A 20,246-nucleotide genomic window follows, 5' to 3' on the forward strand; every position below is an offset into this window, starting at 1 on the left:
GTTGCTATTTCCTAAGTCCACACTCACCTCCGGTTTATATCAGAACCGGAAGCCTGGTTATTGGTGTGCTTACTACCTGAGATGCCTCCCTTGGCCACCTCCTCCCTGCAGCTCCAACCCTCCACCCCTAGGAAAAAATGCTGAGGGACTCCAAGGTTGCTGCACACATCTCGGTTGTTTAATGGGTCAGGATCGGTTGGAGTTCTTAGGTCCCTTGCTCTTGGGCCTTGGGGCCTGGCTTGGTGAGGCATCAGGCGGAGGTAGCGACCTGTTTTGTCCCAGGACCCACAGATGGCCAGAGGGTGTCAGGCTGCAGGTCATGGCCGCAGGATCTATGTTCCGTGGGAGTTGCATTTGCCGGGTCACCGTCTGCTTTATGCGATAACCACCCCTGACTGGGTCATTTGACTCCTCTTGCCGCCGACCGGTCACCGTCAGATTCTGGCCGTCCACCCGCACCATCAGGTCCTCTGGACCAAAACCGTGGGCATCCATCTTCATCTGGAAACTTGGATTGGAACGGCCGTTGCCCTGCACCCCAGGCACATCATCCTTGAGCAGCCGCACGGGTAGTGTGGCCACTTGATTTTGTTCAGCCAAAGCCACGCTGGGACATCGGGACGCTACCCGGTTCTCCCCCAGTTCTTACTGCCCGGTGGAGAAATGGCCCCCTACCCGCCGCATCCGAGAGAGCAACTGCTGCGAAGGGCACGAGGGCTCCCCCCTCCCGCTATCCTCTGGGGGCCCGCCCACTCTTCGCATTCCAAGGGGCAAAGGCTAGCAGGAGATCAAGTCAGCTTTGTCCATAGTCCTTGAGAGCAGCAGGTTATTAGTGATCTAGTCTCCCACTGGTGCGGTTGTCCTGGATCATGCTCCTCCCTGGGCGCTTCTCCATCTACAGCAGAGGGCAGGAGGCTGTGAAGGAATTGGTTCACCTAAATATGCGGGATTTCAACTCCACCCCAGATGGGATTGAGCAACAAGGTTGAAGAGGTCTGCCCTGCCCTTCCCTGCCCTCTTAAGAATCAGGCCTGGGGCAAGGAAGGTTTTCCCGGACTGAAAGAGGAACCTTCCGGGTCTTCGTGGAAGAACGGGACCTTTCATAGTCCTGAACTAACAGATGGAGAAGAAAATGGCTAATTCTCTGGCTCACCACCAACACCAACACCGGGGAGGCAGGGAAAAGATGCGAATAGGCGGGGAGGAAGGGAATGATTAAGGATATTTGGTCAGCTTTAAAGCTGGGCGAACCATATTTGCCTGTTCATAAAACAAAAATGGGGACCGTTCTATGCCCGCTATATCTGCAGTTTGGCCGGCACTGACTGTCTCTCTGTTTTTTTTAATTCGTTCGTTTACAGACAATGTCAGTATTTCACTCTCTCTCTCTCTCTCTCTCTCTCTCTCTCACACACACACACACACACACACACACACAATCCCCTAGGCTGGGATTGTTTCATTCTTTACCTCAGCAGCATGACCCACAACTACACCTCTGTTCTTTTGAAAATAAACTGTTTCTCTTTAACAGCAACCTAAGTACAGAAAAAGCCGAATGTCAAAGATAGTTCATCTGTGTCAACACCACACAGCACAAAATGTAGAGTTCTACATTTCATCGCTATTGGAGCTACAATTCTGAGTCACTGGGGTAGGCTTTGGTAGTGTGGGAGCCAACCCTGGTCCAGGCCTGTTCTTCCACCTATGGATTTCGGAAGGGCGGTGCCCACAAATCCTCCAGACTCCCAGTGTTCCGGGGTTCCTCTTGTTCCCAAGAGAACAGCAATTATAACTATCCCGGATAACTTTTAAAAAAAAAAAAAGATTAGAAAAAAATTAGCAGTCAACTTAGGGTGCTCAATCGAGCAACATTTGGCTGTCTGTAACCAAGAAACAGGACCGAAGTCTGGAAGGCCAAGGCATGGAGAGCGGCAAGGGAAAACTACGACTCCCATGGTGCGCCGGGGCAGCGACGCCTGCGCACTGTGCGCCGGTTGCCCATGCGGCCCTAGGGCTGGGAGCGCGGCGCCGCTCCGCTGCGGGGGAGGCCATGGCGGAACCTTCCCAGGCCCCAAACCCGGCCCCGGCCGCGCAGCCCCGGCCCCTTCAGTCCCCGGCCCCTGCCCCAACTCCGACTCCTGCGCCCAGCCCGGCTTCAACCCCTACCCCGGCTCCTACTCCGGCACCAGCCCCCGCCCCAGCTGCAGCCCCAGCCGGGAGCACAGGGACTGGGGGGGCCGGGGTAGGAAGTGGGGGGCCAGGCAGTGGGGGGGATCCGGCTCGACCTGGCCTGAGTCAGCAGCAGCGCGCTAGCCAGAGGAAGGCGCAAGTCCGGGGGCTGCCGCGTGCCAAGAAGCTTGAGAAACTAGGGGTCTTCTCAGCTTGCAAGGTGGGGGCGGGGCCTAGGGTGAAAGGGGCGGGGCTTGGGGGCATCCGTGGGCTCGGGTGGGAATGGGGGCGAAGCTATAGTTTCAGAGCCGCTCCGGCGCTTGGGGTACAACATCAGCTGTCTGATCCTTCCGCCTCCAGGCCAATGAAACCTGCAAGTGTAATGGCTGGAAAAACCCCAAGCCCCCCACCGCACCTCGAATGGACCTTCAGCAGCCAGCTGCCAACCTGAGCGAGCTGTGCCGTAGCTGTGAGCACCCCTTGGGTAAGACAGGCAGTGTCTTTAGAGCTGGGGCCGAGGGCAGGTGCTAGGTCCTGTTTGGACAGGGTGCAGAAGTACCATAAAGCCTCTTACGGAAATTAGAGAGACTTCCTAAGGAAAGATTGGGCTGGGAATGTATGTGTATGTCCCAAGGAAAGAAAAGGGAAGTCTGCCTCCCAGAAGAAGCAGGGAACTACCAAGGGCTGATGTGAGAACTGAGAACATTGAGTCTCCCTGTCCTTCAAGGATTGGAGGAGCAAAGGTGCGTCTCAGGAGGAGATGCAAGAATTAAGCCCTGTGAATCTCTTCTGTTCCTCTCAACCCTAATGTAACCATTTTGCAGCTGACCATGTATCCCACCTGGAGAATGTGTCAGAGGATGAGATTAACCGGCTCTTGGGAATGGTAGTAGATGTAGAGAATCTGTTCATGTCTGTTCACAAGGAAGAGGACACAGACACCAAACAGGTCTATTTCTACCTTTTCAAGGTGAGCTTGCAAAGAGAAATGTGCTGAGGCTTTGGTGTGAGACGGGACTCTGACTCTCTGAGCTTGGCTACCCATATTTCTCCCCATTTCTCTTCCTTACAGCTCTTGCGGAAATGCATCCTCCAGATGACTCGACCAGTGGTGGAAGGATCCCTAGGCAGCCCCCCATTTGAGAAGCCTAACATTGAGCAGGTAGGACAGGTTGTAAGAGCAGACCTAAGGGGCAGCATAGGGGTAGAGTCTGTTCTTCCTCAAGCTGAGAACAGGAGAGAGGCTCAAAGAAGAGACACAGGTTTGCTGACCTCAGGGTGGGCATGGAATTTGGAAAGGTCAGGGCTTCCTGGGGTGAGGGGAAGCCTTGCCTTGTATTTGAGATGCCTCTGCTGGCTGTTCATACCACCCCTCCGCCTTTTGCCCCCCTACCGCCTTCTCAGGGTGTCCTGAACTTTGTGCAGTACAAATTTAGCCACCTGGCCCCCCGAGAGCGGCAAACAATGTTTGAGCTCTCCAAGATGTTCCTACTCTGCCTTAACTACTGGAAGCTGGAGACTCCTGCTCAGTTCCGACAGCGGTCCCAGTCTGAGGATGTGGCTACCTACAAGGTTAATTATACCAGGTGAGCCCAGGCAGGGCCTCACAGGGGGAGGCGTGTATGATCCATGGGTGGTCTCCACCCTCACCTACCACTCCACCTCCCCCAGATGGCTCTGTTACTGCCACGTACCCCAAAGCTGCGATAGCCTCCCCCGATACGAGACCACCCATGTCTTTGGCCGAAGCCTTCTGCGATCCATTTTCACTGTCACCCGCCGGCAGCTACTAGAAAAATTCCGTGTGGAGAAGGACAAGCTGGTGCCTGAGAAGAGAACCCTTATCCTCACTCACTTCCCCAAGTAAGGCTCGGTCTGGCCTGTTGGGATTTTACCCCAAATTCATGTCCTCGCTGTTGTCCCTTTTTTCCAGGAAGGCTTCCTGGATTGGTCCCTCCTCTCCCTCCATGGGCCTTCTGGGATCTGGGTGTCTACCTGGCAGATTTGCCCATGGCCCAGAAGCTACTTGCTAGTATGTGCTAGTCTGGGGATGGCAGGTACATGGCCCAAGCTAACGCTACCCCTCCCAACCCCCTGTTAGATTATTACTAATAGTTTCCTATGGGCACCTGGATGCAGCCTCAGAACCCCTCCCTCCACAGTGCTCCAAGAAGTCAGAGTTTATGTTTGTGCTGAAATCATTTCCCATCTCTGTTCTAGTCCTTTCTATATCCTTTTGCCTCTATTGTGCCTCTCTTTCCTCCCATTCGAATCTGGGTCAGAGCTCCCTATTCAAAAACCTTTGCTGGCAACAGGCGTGTGAGAGCGAGAGGTGACAAGATTGGGTGATTCTCAAACCATTTTGATACAGAGGTGGAATAAGGGAATTTAGGTGACTAGGTATCCTGCCTGGCCACACAGCATAGGGTGGCATCAGCTCAGACCCCTTCTCCTATGCCATACATCATGACATGATTGGGTCCCTCACCTCTATCCTGGTTGTGTCCTGTCCTTTTATTTTCTCTTAGTGGTCCTCAGCAGGCAGGGAGCTGAGACTTGCTCTACATAATAGGCTTTCCCAGACAGCAGAAGCTGTTGTCTCCTCTCACTGGCTCCCACCCACTGAGAACAGGGTCTGGCTGGCGGGCCTCTCATCCCTCTGGGGTCTGACCCAGGCTACTCCTGGTTGAAGTCTGGAATTGTGGGACAGTTGTTCCGTCCCCCACAGGTTTCTGTCTATGCTCGAGGAAGAGATCTACGGGGCAAATTCTCCCATCTGGGAGTCTGGCTTCACCATGCCACCCTCGGAGGGGACCCAGCTGGTGCCCCGACCAGGTACGTTGCCCCATAGCCCTGCAGGATCTGCTCGGTCACCCTGGCTGGCCTGCTGACCATGGGATGACACAGTGGTAGGGTGTGGTAGCAGTGGGAAGATACGCTGGGGCTCAGAAAGGGCTGATGGGGCCTGGATCCTTCTGAAAACCTCACCACACCCTCCACTCCCGTCCGTAATTTTTTTTTCTTGTGCAGCTACAGTCAGTGCGGCGGTTGTTCCCACTACCCCCATCTTCAGTCCCAGCATGGGCGGAGGCAGCAACAGCTCCCTGAGCCTGGATTCTACAGGAGCTGAACCCATGCCAGGTGGGTCCTTGACCCCTGACCTCTCACCCCCATTTACCGTTCCCTCCACATTTCCTGCTATCCCTGGGTGACCTTGTCAACCTCCCCAGTAGGGGAGAAGAGGAAGCTTCCTGAGAACCTCACCCTGGAGGATGCTAAGCGGCTCCGTGTGATGGGTGACATCCCCATGGAGCTGGTCAATGAGGTCATGCTGACCATCACTGACCCTGCTGCCATGCTGGGACCTGAGGTAGGCAACCCGACTTGCTGATCTGTCAGGGAAGGGACCCTCACCCACCCGAGGCCCTTGCTTACCACCCCTCTTCCGCCTAGACGAGCCTTCTTTCAGCCAACGCAGCCCGAGATGAAACGGCTCGCCTGGAGGAGCGTCGAGGCATTATCGAATTCCACGTCATTGGCAACTCTCTGACACCCAAGGCCAACCGGCGGGTGCTGCTCTGGCTTGTGGGGCTGCAGAATGTCTTCTCCCACCAACTACCACGAATGCCCAAGGAATATATTGCCCGCCTCGTCTTTGACCCGTAAGTCCCTGGGGGATCCCTCGGCCCAGAGCACCTTAAATTCCCCGCCCTTCCACACTGGACACCCCCCCATCCCAAGGCTCAGCCTTTCAGGGCTTCATTTCTTCTGTTCTTACCCCTGATGACACTCCACTCTTTCAGGGTTGAGGGACCGGGGAACATGGAAAGGACAAGTCAATCCCATGACATGCCCCTTCTCTCTTAGGAAGCATAAAACTCTGGCCTTGATCAAGGACGGGCGGGTCATCGGTGGCATCTGTTTCCGCATGTTCCCCACTCAGGGTTTCACAGAAATTGTCTTCTGTGCTGTCACCTCAAATGAACAGGTCAAGGTGAGCAAAGTGGCCCTGACCATGACCCTACCCCACCACCTGCTTCTGAATTTGGACCAAGTCAGCCAGAATGGCAGAATGTCTGTGCCCCAGCGCTTCCTGTAGTGATCAGACATTTCCACAAGGTGGCAGCTCTGCCTTGATAACTGAATGTTCCGGAAACACCTGTTTAAAAAAAAAGTACCTAAGCATGGGCTGTGATGGCACATGCCTTTAAACCCACCACTAGAGAGGCAGAGACAAGAGGATCTCTGTGATTAAGATGTGAATTTGTGCTTAAAAAAAAAAAAAAAAAAAAAAGAGGATCTCTGTGAGTTCAAGGCCAGACTGGTCTACAGAGCGAGTTCCAGGACAGCCAAGACTGTTACAGAGAATCCCTGTACCCAAATCAGCCTTTTTTTTTTTTTTCCTTTTCTGGTGTTGGGATGAAACACAGGAATTTGTGAACACCAGGCAAGAACTCTACGACTGAGTTCTGACCCCATCAAGATATATGTATACACACAGACAGACAGACGTACACACACACAGAGAGAGAGAGAGACAGGTTTCCCTGTGTAGTCCTAACTGTCCTGGAACTCAAGAACTTGCTCTGTAGACCAGGTTGGCCTTGAACTCACAGATCACAGAGATCCACCTGCCTCTGCCTCCTGTGTGCTGGGATTAAAGGTGTACACCACCACTACCCGGCTCACAAGCAATATTTTTAAGTGAACCTTTGGGGACTTGTTTCAGAGAGGATCTCATAGCCCAGTCTGGCTACTGTGTAACCCAGGGGACCTTAAACTTCTGACCCTCTGGTCCCTGCCCCCAGGATGCTGGGTCACAGGTGCACACCACCATGCCGGTTTTATACAGTTTGGGAAACTGAACCCAGGTCTTTGTGCACACCGAGCAAGCATTCTACTAAGTGAACTACACCCCAGGACAAAAACTTTTTAAGTGAACTGGCTTCTTCCCAGGAAAATTTATGTGCATACCTTGGGAGAGTTGATAACTATTAGAGTTACTGAGAGCTAATAGTCCTAGCTTCGGTCTTTTTCACAATGAGCTATTTCAGGCTTCTCGCTCTCCTGTTTTATATACGTGTCTGTGTGGTCCTGACACGAGTGAGTTCAGGGTTCAGATGCTCATGAACAGTCCCCTGTGACCCCTTTGTTCTGAAGCCCCAGCACTGGGGCCAACAGTCTGTGTTGGATTGGAACCCAGCCCTGCTGCGTCTCTTGTAAACTGACCTCAGACTGTTTGTTCTTTGTGAACCTATGTTTCAAGGGTTTTTTGGTTTGGTTTTTTGGCTTTTTTTTTTCTTATGAAATGGGGCTTTAATAAGTACTCATGTACTGACTGACGGATGGGCCTGTGAAGAATCAAGTGTGCTGAATGTGGTCCAGAGCAGTTACCTAGAAACCTGCGCTTTTCCTCCATAAACTCTGGTTTCCCCACACAGGGCTATGGCACGCATCTGATGAACCACCTAAAGGAGTACCACATCAAACACAGCATCCTTTACTTTCTCACCTATGCTGACGAATATGCCATCGGCTACTTCAAAAAGCAGGTGAGCTGTGGTCTCACCATACCTGCTGCCTGGGGCCCAGGTTTGGGTGCACAGCTTCCAGTAAGTAGTAGAGTCTCTTCTTGTCCCCTGTTGCACCTGTCACCAATGAGGAAGGGCCTCCCTTCCTGTCTCCTCCCTGCCTCTTGCCACCCCGTGAAGAACAGGGCCAGGAATCGGAAGGTGCTTCAGGGGGTTGGAGGGGGTGCAGCAGCCGGGCTGGAGCCTCTCCGGAGGCAGGTAGGGCTCTCACCGCCATAGGCGTGTTTAGGGACGCAGGAGGAAGCGTGCCATGTGCTCTCTCTCAAGTGCTCCTGAAGAAGTGACTGCGAAAGTCAGAGAGTCCTTGCTGATGGATTTGGTCTTAACTATTCGCTCACCCAGGGCTTCTCCAAGGACATCAAGGTGCCCAAGAGCCGATACTTGGGCTACATCAAGGACTATGAAGGAGCAACGCTGATGGAGTGTGAGCTGAACCCCCGGATCCCCTACACAGAGCTGTCCCACATCATCAAGAAACAAAAAGAGGTGAGTACCGTATTCATAGGGATTATGTGCGTGCGCATTGGTCGGGCAAATGCATGTACCCCGTATTTGTTTAAGTGGAAGAGACGGGCCAGATCTTGGTTCTCACCCTGCTTCTTAGGAAAAATCAAAAGTAAATGTCACCATTTACTGACTGTGGCCTTGGGGGTGATTGGACCCGAGTTGGCCCCTCAGATCTTTGCTTTCTCAGATCATCAAGAAGTTGATTGAGCGCAAACAGGCACAGATCCGAAAGGTCTACCCTGGACTCAGCTGCTTCAAGGAGGGAGTGAGGCAGATCCCTGTGGAGAGCGTCCCTGGCATTCGTGAGCAGGGGCCTTGGCTGAAAGGGCAGGAGGGCATTCTTGAATATGGGCAGGCATTCTTAGGGCTGTTCTCTCTCCATTTGCAGGAGAGACAGGCTGGAAACCAATGGGAAAGGAGAAGGGGTAAGTGTTTAGTCATGGGGAATGAACATGGGAATGAGGGCATGGGGGCTGAAGGACTCAGACCTCAGACTTGGCATATCCTATTCCAGCAAGGAGCTGAAGGACCCTGACCAGCTATACACGACCCTCAAAAATCTGCTGGCTCAGATCAAGGTGGGAGGCCAGGTTCTCTTCTAGGGGTCATTGAAGTGGGTGGCAGTCTTGGGTTGGGCAAGTTGGCAGGCACTGTGAGCCTGTCCCCAGCTCAGCTCTTCTCTCCAGTCACACCCCAGTGCCTGGCCCTTCATGGAACCTGTGAAGAAGTCAGAGGCCCCAGACTACTATGAGGTTATCCGCTTCCCTATTGGTAAGGACCCTCCTGCCTTCATTTTCCTAGCGTGTGCCCCCACATCTGTGCCTGCCCGTGTCGAGTCAAGTACCCCTCCAGGACCCACTGTGGTGGGCAACCCCAGCTACATCCCTTCACCTCTTAAAGGCATATCCCTTTTCTGTGACCCAGACCTGAAGACCATGACAGAACGGTTGCGCAGTCGCTACTATGTGACCCGGAAGCTCTTTGTAGCTGACCTGCAGCGGGTCATCGCCAACTGTCGGGAGTACAATCCTCCAGACAGTGAATATTGTCGCTGCGCCAGTGCCCTGGAGAAGTTCTTCTACTTCAAGCTCAAGGAGGGGGGGCTGATTGACAAGTAGTCCCAGCTGGGCTCTTCAGCGTGCACCTCGGTCTCATCAGTTCCATCTGGGCGCTCCTGGCCCCCCTCTCCCTGCCTCAGCAGGAGAAGCTCCAGCCATGGACCCCAGACCTTGCAGACTCTTCAGCCAGCAGGCATTCCCAAGCCTGCAGCTCTGTTCCTGCCTTCATTGCATCCGACCTTGGGGAGATGTCTGGTCTGGGACCAGCCCCTTGTGGAATGTCTGGTGGCCAGGGAATGGACTGCTCAGCCCTGGTCCTTACAGAGCTATGCAGGCTGGCAGTTCTGAGCCTGATTCAGGTGCCTGTTTCCAGGGTCAGGGCTATTCATCAATCAGCCTTGGGATGGAACATCCCAGACTGGAGGAGCCAGGAGGGGCTGTGACTCATCCTACACTGTTTTGTCCATCTGTCCCCCAGGGCTGGGGCACCAGGACCATTCATTCCTTGGCATTAATCCCTTGGAGGGAACAATAAAGCTTTTTTTTTTTTCCCCCTGTGTGATTGCTTTTGGTGGGGCGGGTGTGGCTTCAGGCTTAGACTTAGGTTAGGGTTGGGCTCCTCCAGTCCTTCCTCTTGCCACCTGGCTGCTGACCCTTGTAATTTGTAGGACTGATCTGTCTGCCTGCCTGCCACCCCCTCTCCTCCCAATGGCTTCTAGCCTGTCTCATGTACAAAGAGCTTGCCCATCCCCTGACTCCAGGTGGTCCTGGTCCAGTCAACCAAGGTCGGAACCTTCATGCCTTCACTTAACGCCAGGTGGCTGGGGAAAAGGGTTGAGAAAGCAGAGGACCCAGGGCAATGAAAGAGCACGCCTCTCTGTAACTAAACCCCGCCCCAATCTGTTTTTATTTGTAGCTGGGATGGGATGGGATGGGCCCCGGCTCCTCTGGCTCCTCCCCTTGTTTCAGTTTCATTTCTAATCACTGAGCTGCCTGCCGGGCTTTCCACACTTCAGAAGGCTCAGCAGAGACCGGGCTGGTTTGCTCTCTCTCCCCAACCCGGTCACCCCAGTTCTGGCCACAGCAGGTTCCAGGTGGGTCTCTAGGGTTTGCTGCCCCACCTCCCTGAGAAGCTTGGAGTTCCAGGCAGAGGGCAACTTCTGCAGCCTATTGTGCTGGCTGGAAGGAGGGGGAGGGGTTAGAAGGCAGGGGTTCTGATAACCTCTACCATTCCAGAATGGAACTGCGGCCCTACCAGTGGGAAGTGATCTTGCCTGCTCTGGAAGGCAAGAATATCATAATATGGCTGCCCACGGGCGGTGGCAAGACCCGGGCAGCTGCTTTTGTGGCCAGGCGGCATCTAGAGACAGTAGACAAAGGCAAGGTGGTGGTACTGGTCAACAGGGTGAGTGGTCTGCCTTTCCCACAGCAGGGTCTCCGCTCTTCCTGACCATTCTTGGTCTCTTCTAGTACAGCACTGCTGGGTCTTCTCACCTTGGTTCAGGACCCAGCCATGTCCTGAAGGGTCACCTTACTCCCAGCTTCCCCCACCCCAACCTCCAATAACTGCCATTTCCCACCTCCACCACAAACCAGGTTCTCTCCCTGCATTCTTCTTTACTCCCAGGTACACCTGGTGAGCCAGCATGCTGAGGAGTTCAGACGCATGCTGGATAAACAGTGGACCATGACTACCCTGAGTGGGGACATGGGACCCCGAGCTGGCTTTGGCTTAATGGCCCGGAGCCATGACCTGCTGATCTGCACGGCAGAGCTCTTGCAGCTGGCGCTGGTCAGCCCAGAAGACGAGGAACACGTAGAGCTCACAGGTGAGGGCAGGGGGGTCCTGTGAACACCTGTGGATCCAGTCATTGTGGGAACGAGTGGGCCCCGTTGCCAAGGCCGAATCCTGGTTATAAAACCTGCTCCTGGGCAAATAAGCCCCTTCCCCAGCTGAGCCCCACTTTACTAATCTATAAATTGAAGATAAGCCAACCCTGCCTCCTCCTCGTTTGGGGCACAGCCTGAAGTTAGGAAGGGAGAGGAAGAAAAGAGTAGGGACTTCACAAAGCAAAAACTGCAGCTTACAGCTGTCCCTCGTGTGCCCCTAGAGTTCTCACTGATCGTGGTGGACGAGTGTCACCACACCCACAAGGATACAGTCTACAATGTCATTCTGAGCCGCTACCTAGAGCATAAGCTGCAGAAGGCAAAGCGCCTTCCCCAGGTGCTGGGGCTCACGGCCTCCCCGGGCACTGGCGGGGCCACCAAGCTCCAAGGGGCCATTGACCACATCCTACAGGTCAGTTGAGCCCCTGCTGCCCTCCTACCACAGATCCGCTAGGGGACCTCCTTGCCTGCCTGGCCTCTCCCCCGCCCTATAACCCTTCCTACTGTGGCTACACCCCAATCTCTTCCAGTTTCTTTTCTTTTTTTTAAAATTTTTTATGACTTATTTATCTTTATTTTTATGTGCATAGGTGTGAAGGTGTCAGATGCCCTGGAACTGGATTTTCAGACAGGTGTGAGCTGCCATGTGGGTGCTGGGAATTGAACCTGGGTCCTCTGGAAGAGCAGTCAGTGCTCTTAAGCGCTGAGCCATTTCTCCAGCCCCTCTCTTCCAGTTTCTTGAGCCTGTTGTGCTTGTGGGAGTCATTGAACTTACTATTCTTTTTTTAAAAAAAGATTTATTTATTTATTATGTATACAGTATTCTGTCTGTCTGCATGTATGCTTGCTGGCCAGAAGAGGGCACCAGATCTCATTACAAATGGCTGTGAGCCACCATGTGGTTGCTGGGAATTGAACTCAGGTCCTCTGGAAGAGCAGTCAGTGCTCTTAACTTCTGAGCCATCTCTCCAGCCCCTTACTATTCCTTTTGCCTGGAGTGCCCAGTAAGCAGCTCTGTTGTTGTCACAGTCGTCTCCCCCCCCCCCCGCCATCCCCACTGCTCTGTTACAGCACCAGCTTTAGAATTTTCAGAGTTCATTCTTACTACCTAATGTGTTTCCATTACGTATTCTTTGCTATTTCTCAATGGTTTCTTCATGTTCATGTCCATCTACGTTCCTCTCTCACACCAGTGCCTAGACTGTCAGTAACTCAGGTCACACATTCAAACTTACGGAAGGAAGAAACAAACCCCAACTCCCAATGCCCCTGCTTTAGGCGCTCCTGTTCTTAAGCCAGGACCCCGCCCCATCAAAATTCTGCCTGACCCCTCTTTCCAGTGATGCCTCTCTGTCACCTCCAGCTCTGTGCCAACCTGGATACGTGGCGCATCATGTCACCAGAGAATTGCCGCCCCCAGCTGCTGGAGCACAACCCGAAGCCCTGCAAGCAGTACAACCTCTGCCAAAGACGTAAAGAGGTGCCTGTGTGAGGAGTTCTTGGGCAGGCTGGGGTCTGGTGCAGAGTTAGGGAAGCTCGGCTTGGGCCCTGACCCCACCTCCCCCAGGTCTTGTCATTTCAGGCCGCTTGCCTGCACCTCTGTGACGCCACCTATCCTTTCTGTGTTCTGTGCTTTGAGGCACATCCATAGCCCACTGTTGTGATTGGCTCATGATACTGCCAAGACGTGAAGCTGGGGCACTTGGTGTCGAGGCTGGACCGGTTCGCCTCTTCAGTCGTGGCACTGGCTGATGTCTGTAATGGCAGGGCTGAACCAGGGTTCGACATCACTGTGTCCAGGCTACAGGGCAAAGGCATAATGTGAGTGAGTGAGACAGCAGAAGCTCTCCAGCCACGATGCTGCTTCACGCCCAGTAGGCCAGCCCTTTGATGTTCTCACTCCCAAGATAAATGGTACCTCCATGGTACCCAACTCTCCCATGTGTATGGGAATCTCCTCATCCCCTTATTCCTCCTTTCCCAGGACCCTTTTGGAGACTTCCTAAAAGAGCTTATGAAACAAATTCACCAGCAGCTAGAGATGCCTGAACTGAGCCAGCAGTTTGGAACGCAGACTTATGAGCAGCAAGTAGTGGAGCTGAGCAAGGCTGGTAAGAGGAGCAGTTCGGGAGGTTCTGCCTGGGCGGAGGGAGCCTTTGAGGGTGGAGCTTCTACACTCGTGGTCTAGGTGGTCTAGGTGGACCATTTAGGAGCAGAAGAACCTAGGAACATTGACCCTGCATCCTTTGCCTCCAGCCGCAGAGGCTGGACTCCAGGAACGGCGGGTGTACGCGCTTCACCTGCGGCGCTACAATGACGCGCTGTTGACGCACGACACCGTCCGTGCACGGGATGCTCTTGACATATTGCAAGATTTCTACCACAGGGAGCGCGCCACGAAAACTCAGATGCTGCGTGCTGAGCGCTGGCTGCTGGAGCTGTTCGATGGTGAGCCATAATGGGGTTAGAGCTGCTGGAACGCTCCAGGTCAGTTAGGAAGGCTGGGACTCTTTATTTTCCTAACCAAAACCCAAGGCTGCTGGTATGACAGACTTTGTTTCCTCAAGTATGATAGTTTACAAGAGAAAAACTCATTCAGGTTATAAACAGATATTTTAACTTATTACATTAATTTGCTAAGTGGGGAGAGGAAGGTGTACATTCGTGTGGGCCCTTGTCCCACAGGAGCACACTCGTGGAGGACAGAGGACAACTTGCCGAAGTTTCCTCTCTCCTCCTGGTGTGGGTCCTGGGGATTGAATTCAGGCTGTCGGGTGTTTTCTTTCTGAATCCTCTTACCAGCCCCCAACCAAGATATTTTCAAAACCTTTTAAGGTAGCTCCACAGGTAAAGGGCTTCCCATGCAAGTGTGTGGACCGGATTCCAATCCCAAGCACTTAAAACTCAGGTGCAGCAGACTGGTCATCTCAACTCTGAGGCAGTGGGAACACCTGGATCCCTGGGGTTTGCTGGGCAGTTTATCTTGTCAAGTAGGTGAACTCTGGTTTCAGTGGGAGACCCTGTTGCAAATAATAATAATAATAATAATAATAATAATAATAATAATAATAATAATAAGGTAAATGACTTAGTGGGTTCTTGCTGTATAAACTTTTGATCTCTCAAACCCATGTAAGCAGGAAAGGAAAGAATGGAATCTATACTCTCCACACATGTGTCACGGTATACATACCCACGAACACATGCCATGTACATACATGATAATAAAAATAAAAATTTAAAAATAAGGGTTGAGAGTGATAGAAAACACTTGACAGGAATCTCTGTTGTTTGACGTGCGCACACACACACACACACACACACACACACACACACAGGTAGTACAGAAAAATCTGGCTTGAAGCTATTCTGGTATCACGGGTAGTTTGAAAAGCTCAAAGACCAAACAGTGGTGATCCACACCTTTAATCCCAGCACTCAACAGGCAGAGGCATCCAGAGCTCTGAGTTCAAGCCCAGCCTGGTTTACTAAGCAAGTTTCAGGACAGCCAGGGCTCACAGAGAAAACGGGGGGTGGGGGAGAGAAAGAAAAAGAAAAGCTCAAGGGTGGGGTTGGGATGCAGTCTAATGGTTAGAGCAGTTGCCTTGCATGCACAAAAGCCCGGTTTGGTTTCAAGTGAAGTACCCTTGACTATAATCCCAGGATTTAGGAAGTGAAAGCAGGAACAGAAGTCATCCTTGGCTACACAGTGAGTTTGAAGCCTGCCTGAGTGACGTGGAAACCCGTCTAAAAGAACTAAAACAACAGTTTCCAAGGCCCTGCCTGTAGCCAGCTGGCAGTGAGTCACGCCTTTAATCCCAGCAGACGCAGGCAGATCTCTGTGAGTTCGAGGCCAGCCTGGTCTAGAGATCAAGTTCTAGGACAGCCAGGGCTACACAGAGAAACCCTGTCTCAAAAAAAACAAAACAAATATAAAAGGTACTAATGGTAAGATTGAGAATGGGTGCCAGTCTGGGTACATGAACAATGGATTCTGTTCTCGATGTTTTGTATAAGGCTGGCCTTGATAATAAGTGGAAACTATGTCCTTAAATGTGTTCTTGGAGTAGCTCAGGGGATGGACAGGAGTAGGTGTCCTCCCCTCCTATCCCTCTGTCCCTGTGAGTGCCCTGTCTACATCCAGGCCTAAGCCCCTTGCCTCTGCCTCTGTTTTGGTGTTCCCAGGCCATAAGAATGAGCTGGCCCAGTTAGCAGCTCGTGGGCCCGAGAATCCGAAGTTGGAGATGCTGGAAGAGATCCTGCTGAAGCAATTTGGGAGCCCCAACCACCCTCGGGGCATCATCTTCACCCGAACCCGCCAGAGTGCTTGCTCCCTCCTGCTCTGGCTTTGGCAGCAACCTGGCCTACAGAATGTGAACATCAAGGCCCAGATGCTGATTGGAGCAGGGAATACCAGCCAGAGCACACACATGACCCAGGTGTTTGGTTTTGATTGGTGACTTTTCACAGGGAGGAGGGGGGACAGGGTCGTCAGCACTGAGTGATAGCAGGAAGGCTGGGAGTAGGAGGGACTGAATCTTCCTAGAGCTGAGATAAACAGAAACCACCCCACCCTCCCCCTCCCCCACCTCTAGCCTGGCCTAAGGGCCCCAGGGAATAGAGCAGGAGCCCAGGGGCAGGAGGAAGAGGCTCAGTTCTGTGGCTTCTCAAGACCGAGGGTCAGGCATATGAGACACCTTGTGGTAGAACAGAGGTTAGACGGGTAGCCGGGGACTTTTAGAAGTCGCTACTAGTAGGGTGCTTGCCTAACAAGCACAAAGCCATAAGCCAGGTGTGGTAATGCAGTTTGCTCCCAGCGACCAGAAGAGAGACAATAGACGCCTTAGGAGTAGAAGATCAAGGCCCTTCTTGCCTATACCAAAAGTTCAAGGCCAGCCTGTGATTCTGGAGAATCTATCTTTTAAAGGGGAGAGGGGGAGGAGAAAGAGAAAGAATGTATGGCCCTAGGGATTGGGGTCATAGGGAAGATGGACAGGATCTTGGGGACACCTGGGGACAGAGCTGGGACTCTGAGCAGTTCATGTAAACCTTTTCCTCCTCCCCAATCCTTCCACAGAAAGACCAGCGAGAGGTGATCCAGGAGTTCAGGGATGGTACCCTGAACCTTCTAGTTGCCACAAGTGTGGCAGAGGAGGGGCTGGATATCGCCCAGTGCAATGTGGTGGTACGCTATGGGCTCCTGACCAATGAGATCTCCATGGTCCAGGTACTCTAGGGCCCTCCTCTTCACTACAACAGTCCTGGAAGGATCCCAGGCCTACTTCTAGTTGTCATTCTTCCCAGGCCAGGGGCCGCGCTCGAGCTGGTCAGAGCGTGTACTCCTTTGTGGCGACAGAGGGCAGTCGGGAGCTGCAGCGGGAGCTGACCAATGAGGCTCTGGAGGTGCTGATGGAGCAGGCAGTGGCTGAAGTGCAGAAGATGGACCCCCAAGAGTTCAAGGCCAAGGTCAGCACACTCACGGGGTCCCCTCCCAGCTTATCCAGGGAACTTTCATACCATGCAGAGAAAGAGAAGACCAGGGTCATGTTGCCGGAGAGGGTAGTGCCTGTCTTCCACATAACCTTAGAAACAGGCCTTGTCCTAGGTTTGCCCTTATGTTTGGTTACCACAGCAAGTTTGAGGCCAACCTGAGATACATGAGAATCTGTCTTTAAAAAGGGGGGGGCGGGGAGGGAGGATTGGGGTGGTGGACAGTGGTGGTGCAGGCCTTTAATCTGAGCACCTGGGAGGCAGAAGGCAGGGGAATCTCTGCGTTTGAGGCCAGCCTGATCTACAGATTGAGTTCTAGGACAGCCAGAGCTATATAGAAACCTTGTCTCAAAACAACACACACACACAAAAAGGTGGGGGTTGGGGGGGACAGATACTTTGTATTTCTGAGAGTTTCTAGAAACAGGCAGAAGGGAAACAAAGACACAGGCAGATGGTAAGATTGGAACAAGGCACTGAGCTTAGATTCCTAGACAAGTAAAAACCTGAGGACATCAAAGCGTTCCTGTGATCTCAGCTCTGGGAAGACTGAGGCAGGGCATCTCTGGGCTTCCTGGCCAGCTGGGTCAGGGAGCTCCAGGTTCAGTAAGGGACCTTGTCTCAAAAATTAAAAAAAAAAAAAATTAGTCCCTTCTGGGTCTAGGTACAAATGCCCTGGGAGCTTCCCTGAGGTTGGATCTCTTGGTGTCCATGTCGTGTCTCCTCCCCACTGCCCCCGCCCCCAGATCCAGGACCTGCAGCAGGCAGCTCTGGTTAAGCGAGCAGTGCGCGCAGCCCAGCGGGAGAGTCAGCAGAGGCAGTTCCCAGCAGAACGGGTGCAGCTCCTCTGCATCAACTGCATGGTGGCCGTGGGCTACGGGAGTGACCTGCGGAAGGTGGAGGGCACCCACCACGTCAATGTGAACCCCAACTTCTCGTGAGAGCCATGGGAGGGCTGGCAGGATGAGGAAGGACTTTTGCAAGGTGGAGGAGAGGCTAAAGAACGTTTTAGCAAGCAGGTTTTATCCGTAGTCCCATCTCACAAGCGAGGAAGCAGAGGGGCGAGGGGCGGTGTCTTTCTTAAGCTTCCGGCGCCATTGTGGGATTGAAAGAGAAATGGAATTTGGGATACAAAGAATTTAGCTACAAACTAACTTCTTGTTTCTACACACTTTCAGGGCATTCAAGACAGGGCCAGCTGTCGGGTGAGGTGGCCTGGAGAATTACTTCAGCCTAGGAGTTCAGAGTTCAGGCAATAGAAAGACCTCCAACTCTTAAAAACAAAAAAACAGTAGCTGGCTGGGTAGCTGGGTATGGTGGTAGTAGTTTGGTGGTTATACACGTTTGTAGTTCAGTACCTGAGAGTTCAAGGTGTCATCCTTGGCTACACTGACAGTTCCAGGACAGGTTGGACTCAAACAGAGAAGGGTCCTAGAAGGGTCCTGAACTTCACAGTGAGTTGGTTTCAGAATAGCCAGGGCTACATAGAGAGACTCTGTTTCAAAAGATAAATAAAAGAAGAAAAAAGAAAAAGGTGTGGGGGGAGGGATGTAACTCTGTTTGGAGAAGGCTCTCCTAAAATACGCAAAGCTCTGTGGGTTCTATCCCCGGCACCTGGGTGGTGATGCACACCTGTAATCCGGCACTCTGGAAATAGAGGCAGTAGAATCAGCAGGGCAAGGCTCCCCTCAGTCACATAGCGAGTTGGAGGCCATCTTGGGCTATATGAGCCCCTGTCTCAAACCCCAGATGGTCTGAGCTTGATTCCCAGGTTGCACGGTAGAGGGAGAGACCTCCAGAAGTTGCCTTCAGACCGCCACAGGAGCTTGGTGGCGCACACGCACCTTCCTCATCCATCATTCACATACTGAGTTAAATAGCTCTGGCCCTCGCTAAGCCACCCCCACCCCATTCTGCCTCCTCCCTTACTTCTGCTCACAGCAGTCATTAAGTACCTGTTTATTGACACCTCCTGTGTGTCGGGTCACGGTGCCAAGGTTCTTCGCCTGGGTTCCATTTGAGGGAGCATTTCACCCAGGTCGGAGAAGGAGGTTGGTGGGGTTTGAACATGGGAAGATGAGTGTAGGCAGAGGTGAGGGAGCCTAGTCATCCTAGGAGGAAGATGGGATGCAGGAAGACCAACCAGGTCTTGGAGCATCTTGAAGGTGGGGCCTGGAAGTTAAACTGTCATCCAGGAGGCAATGAGGAGGCTCAGGTGCAGGTGACCATGGAGTGTCAGGGAGAATGGATGTTTCTAGAACGCTCTGTCAGGTGAAGGGAGGTAGCTTGGGGTTGGAAATAAGGAAGGAGGAGATTCATAAGGAAACTTGAAATCCTCACATGGGAGTCAAAAAAGTTCCCAAGTTTGGGTGTGGGAACAGGGTGCAGACAGGGCAGGCAGACCCTCTGAGGTCTCAACTTCCTGGTTCTGGGAAGTTCTGTATCTTGACAGGCAGAAAACCCTGCTGCCTTAGCAGGGCCTCAGCCAGCTACAGGCCTGAAGTCTGGGGTACAGGAACTCCAGAAGGGTGCTGTTTACCTGATCCCCTCTAGGGTCTACTATACCGTCTCCCAGAAGCCCGTGGTCATTAACAAGGTCTTCAAGGACTGGAGGCCTGGAGGGACCATTAGCTGCAATAACTGTGGAGAGGTAAGTGAGGGGCTATTGCTCAGGCCAAGAGCCCTCAGCCCCAGACCCCAGAGGCCCTTGATCTGGGAAAGGAGACCCTCACACACAGTGGCCACGAGTCCTGCCATGGGTGACCCACAGTCTCTGCTCTAGTCCTGTCTTAGGGAGCCCACTGCATGATGGCCTCAGGTGGTAGATACAGGCCTGGTTGTTACAGAAGTCCAACTCAGGGACAGAAACCCAGATGTTGACTTTTGTCCCACCACTAGGTCTGGGGCTTGCAGATGATCTACAAATCCGTGACCTTGCCGGTGCTCAAAATCCGAGGCATACTCCTGGAGACCCCTCACGGGAGAATCCAGGCCAAAAAGTGGTCCCGGGTGCCCTTCTCAATACCTGATTTTGACATTCTACAGTACTGTGCCCAGAACTGTCTGATCTCTCCTGGACTGACCACTTGTGGCTGTAGTACCTAGCTCAGACTGCAGGGGGCAGGATACCCCAGTAAGCCATTCCCCTCCCCCTGGGTAGTACGCTGGTCAAGGGAAGGGGGAACCTTTATTCTGCCACAGATAATCTTATACACTTGGGATGGAGTGGAGAACTGATATAGGAGAGTTGCCCAGGCAGCTTTTGGGGTTTTGTTTTCTTTTTGATGCCCTTCATAAATTAAAATTATTAAAATGAGATAGAAAATAATGTAATTCTTTTTATTTTGAAGTATTTTGATGGAAAATAAACCTCATGTTAATAATGTGCAGTTCAATACATTAATACATTTTGCCATCTATACCTCCTCTAATCAAGATATAAGCACATAAAGCCAAGTGGTGGTGGCGCACACCTTTAAACCCAGCACTCGGGAGGCAGAGGCAAGTGGATCTCTGTGAGTTCTAAGCCAGCCTGGTC

General features: G+C 52.7%; 3 protein-coding genes across 4 annotated transcripts; 2 read left to right on the forward strand and 1 right to left on the reverse strand.

Moving 5' to 3' along the window:
- Positions 1-156: 156 nt before the first annotated feature.
- On the reverse strand, positions 157-699 carry Hspb9 (heat shock protein family B (small) member 9). Its single transcript, XM_048450692.2, is given in 1 exon segment — positions 157-699. A coding segment is annotated over 1 exon segment (498 nt). The 5' UTR covers positions 685-699; the 3' UTR covers positions 157-186.
- A 1,309-nt stretch (positions 700-2,008) lies between these two features.
- Kat2a (lysine acetyltransferase 2A) lies at positions 2,009-9,879 on the forward strand. Of its 2 annotated transcripts, none has more exons than XM_048450687.3 (18): positions 2,009-2,392; positions 2,533-2,656; positions 2,997-3,142; positions 3,245-3,334; positions 3,577-3,758; positions 3,844-4,035; positions 4,901-5,007; positions 5,203-5,313; positions 5,403-5,542; positions 5,626-5,834; positions 6,040-6,166; positions 7,614-7,724; positions 8,106-8,249; positions 8,458-8,572; positions 8,659-8,695; positions 8,785-8,848; positions 8,957-9,041; positions 9,195-9,879. In XM_048450687.3, the coding sequence occupies exons 1-18, from the start codon at positions 2,054-2,056 to the stop codon at positions 9,386-9,388; spliced, it is 2,517 nt and encodes an 838-aa protein (XP_048306644.2). In that variant the 5' UTR covers positions 2,009-2,053; the 3' UTR covers positions 9,389-9,879. The 2 variants fall into 2 exon arrangements, with proteins under 2 accessions (XP_048306644.2, XP_048306645.2); XM_048450688.3 differs by having other exon boundaries at positions 5,406-5,542.
- A 398-nt stretch (positions 9,880-10,277) lies between these two features.
- Positions 10,278-20,093, forward strand: Dhx58 (DExH-box helicase 58). Its single transcript, XM_048450689.3, has 13 exons — positions 10,278-10,422; positions 10,565-10,733; positions 10,956-11,157; positions 11,440-11,630; positions 12,582-12,698; positions 13,203-13,329; positions 13,475-13,666; positions 15,404-15,657; positions 16,296-16,445; positions 16,523-16,684; positions 17,455-17,645; positions 19,262-19,358; positions 19,607-20,093. Exons 2-13 carry the CDS (start codon positions 10,566-10,568, stop codon positions 19,811-19,813), a joined length of 2,058 nt encoding a protein of 685 aa, XP_048306646.2. The 5' UTR covers positions 10,278-10,422; position 10,565; the 3' UTR covers positions 19,814-20,093.
- Positions 20,094-20,246: the final 153 nt, after the last annotated feature.

Source organism: Myodes glareolus, chromosome 9 (genome assembly GCF_982192425.1).
Source record: "Myodes glareolus chromosome 9, mMyoGla1.1, whole genome shotgun sequence".
In the NCBI taxonomy this organism is placed as follows: Eukaryota; Metazoa; Chordata; class Mammalia; order Rodentia; family Cricetidae; genus Myodes; species Myodes glareolus.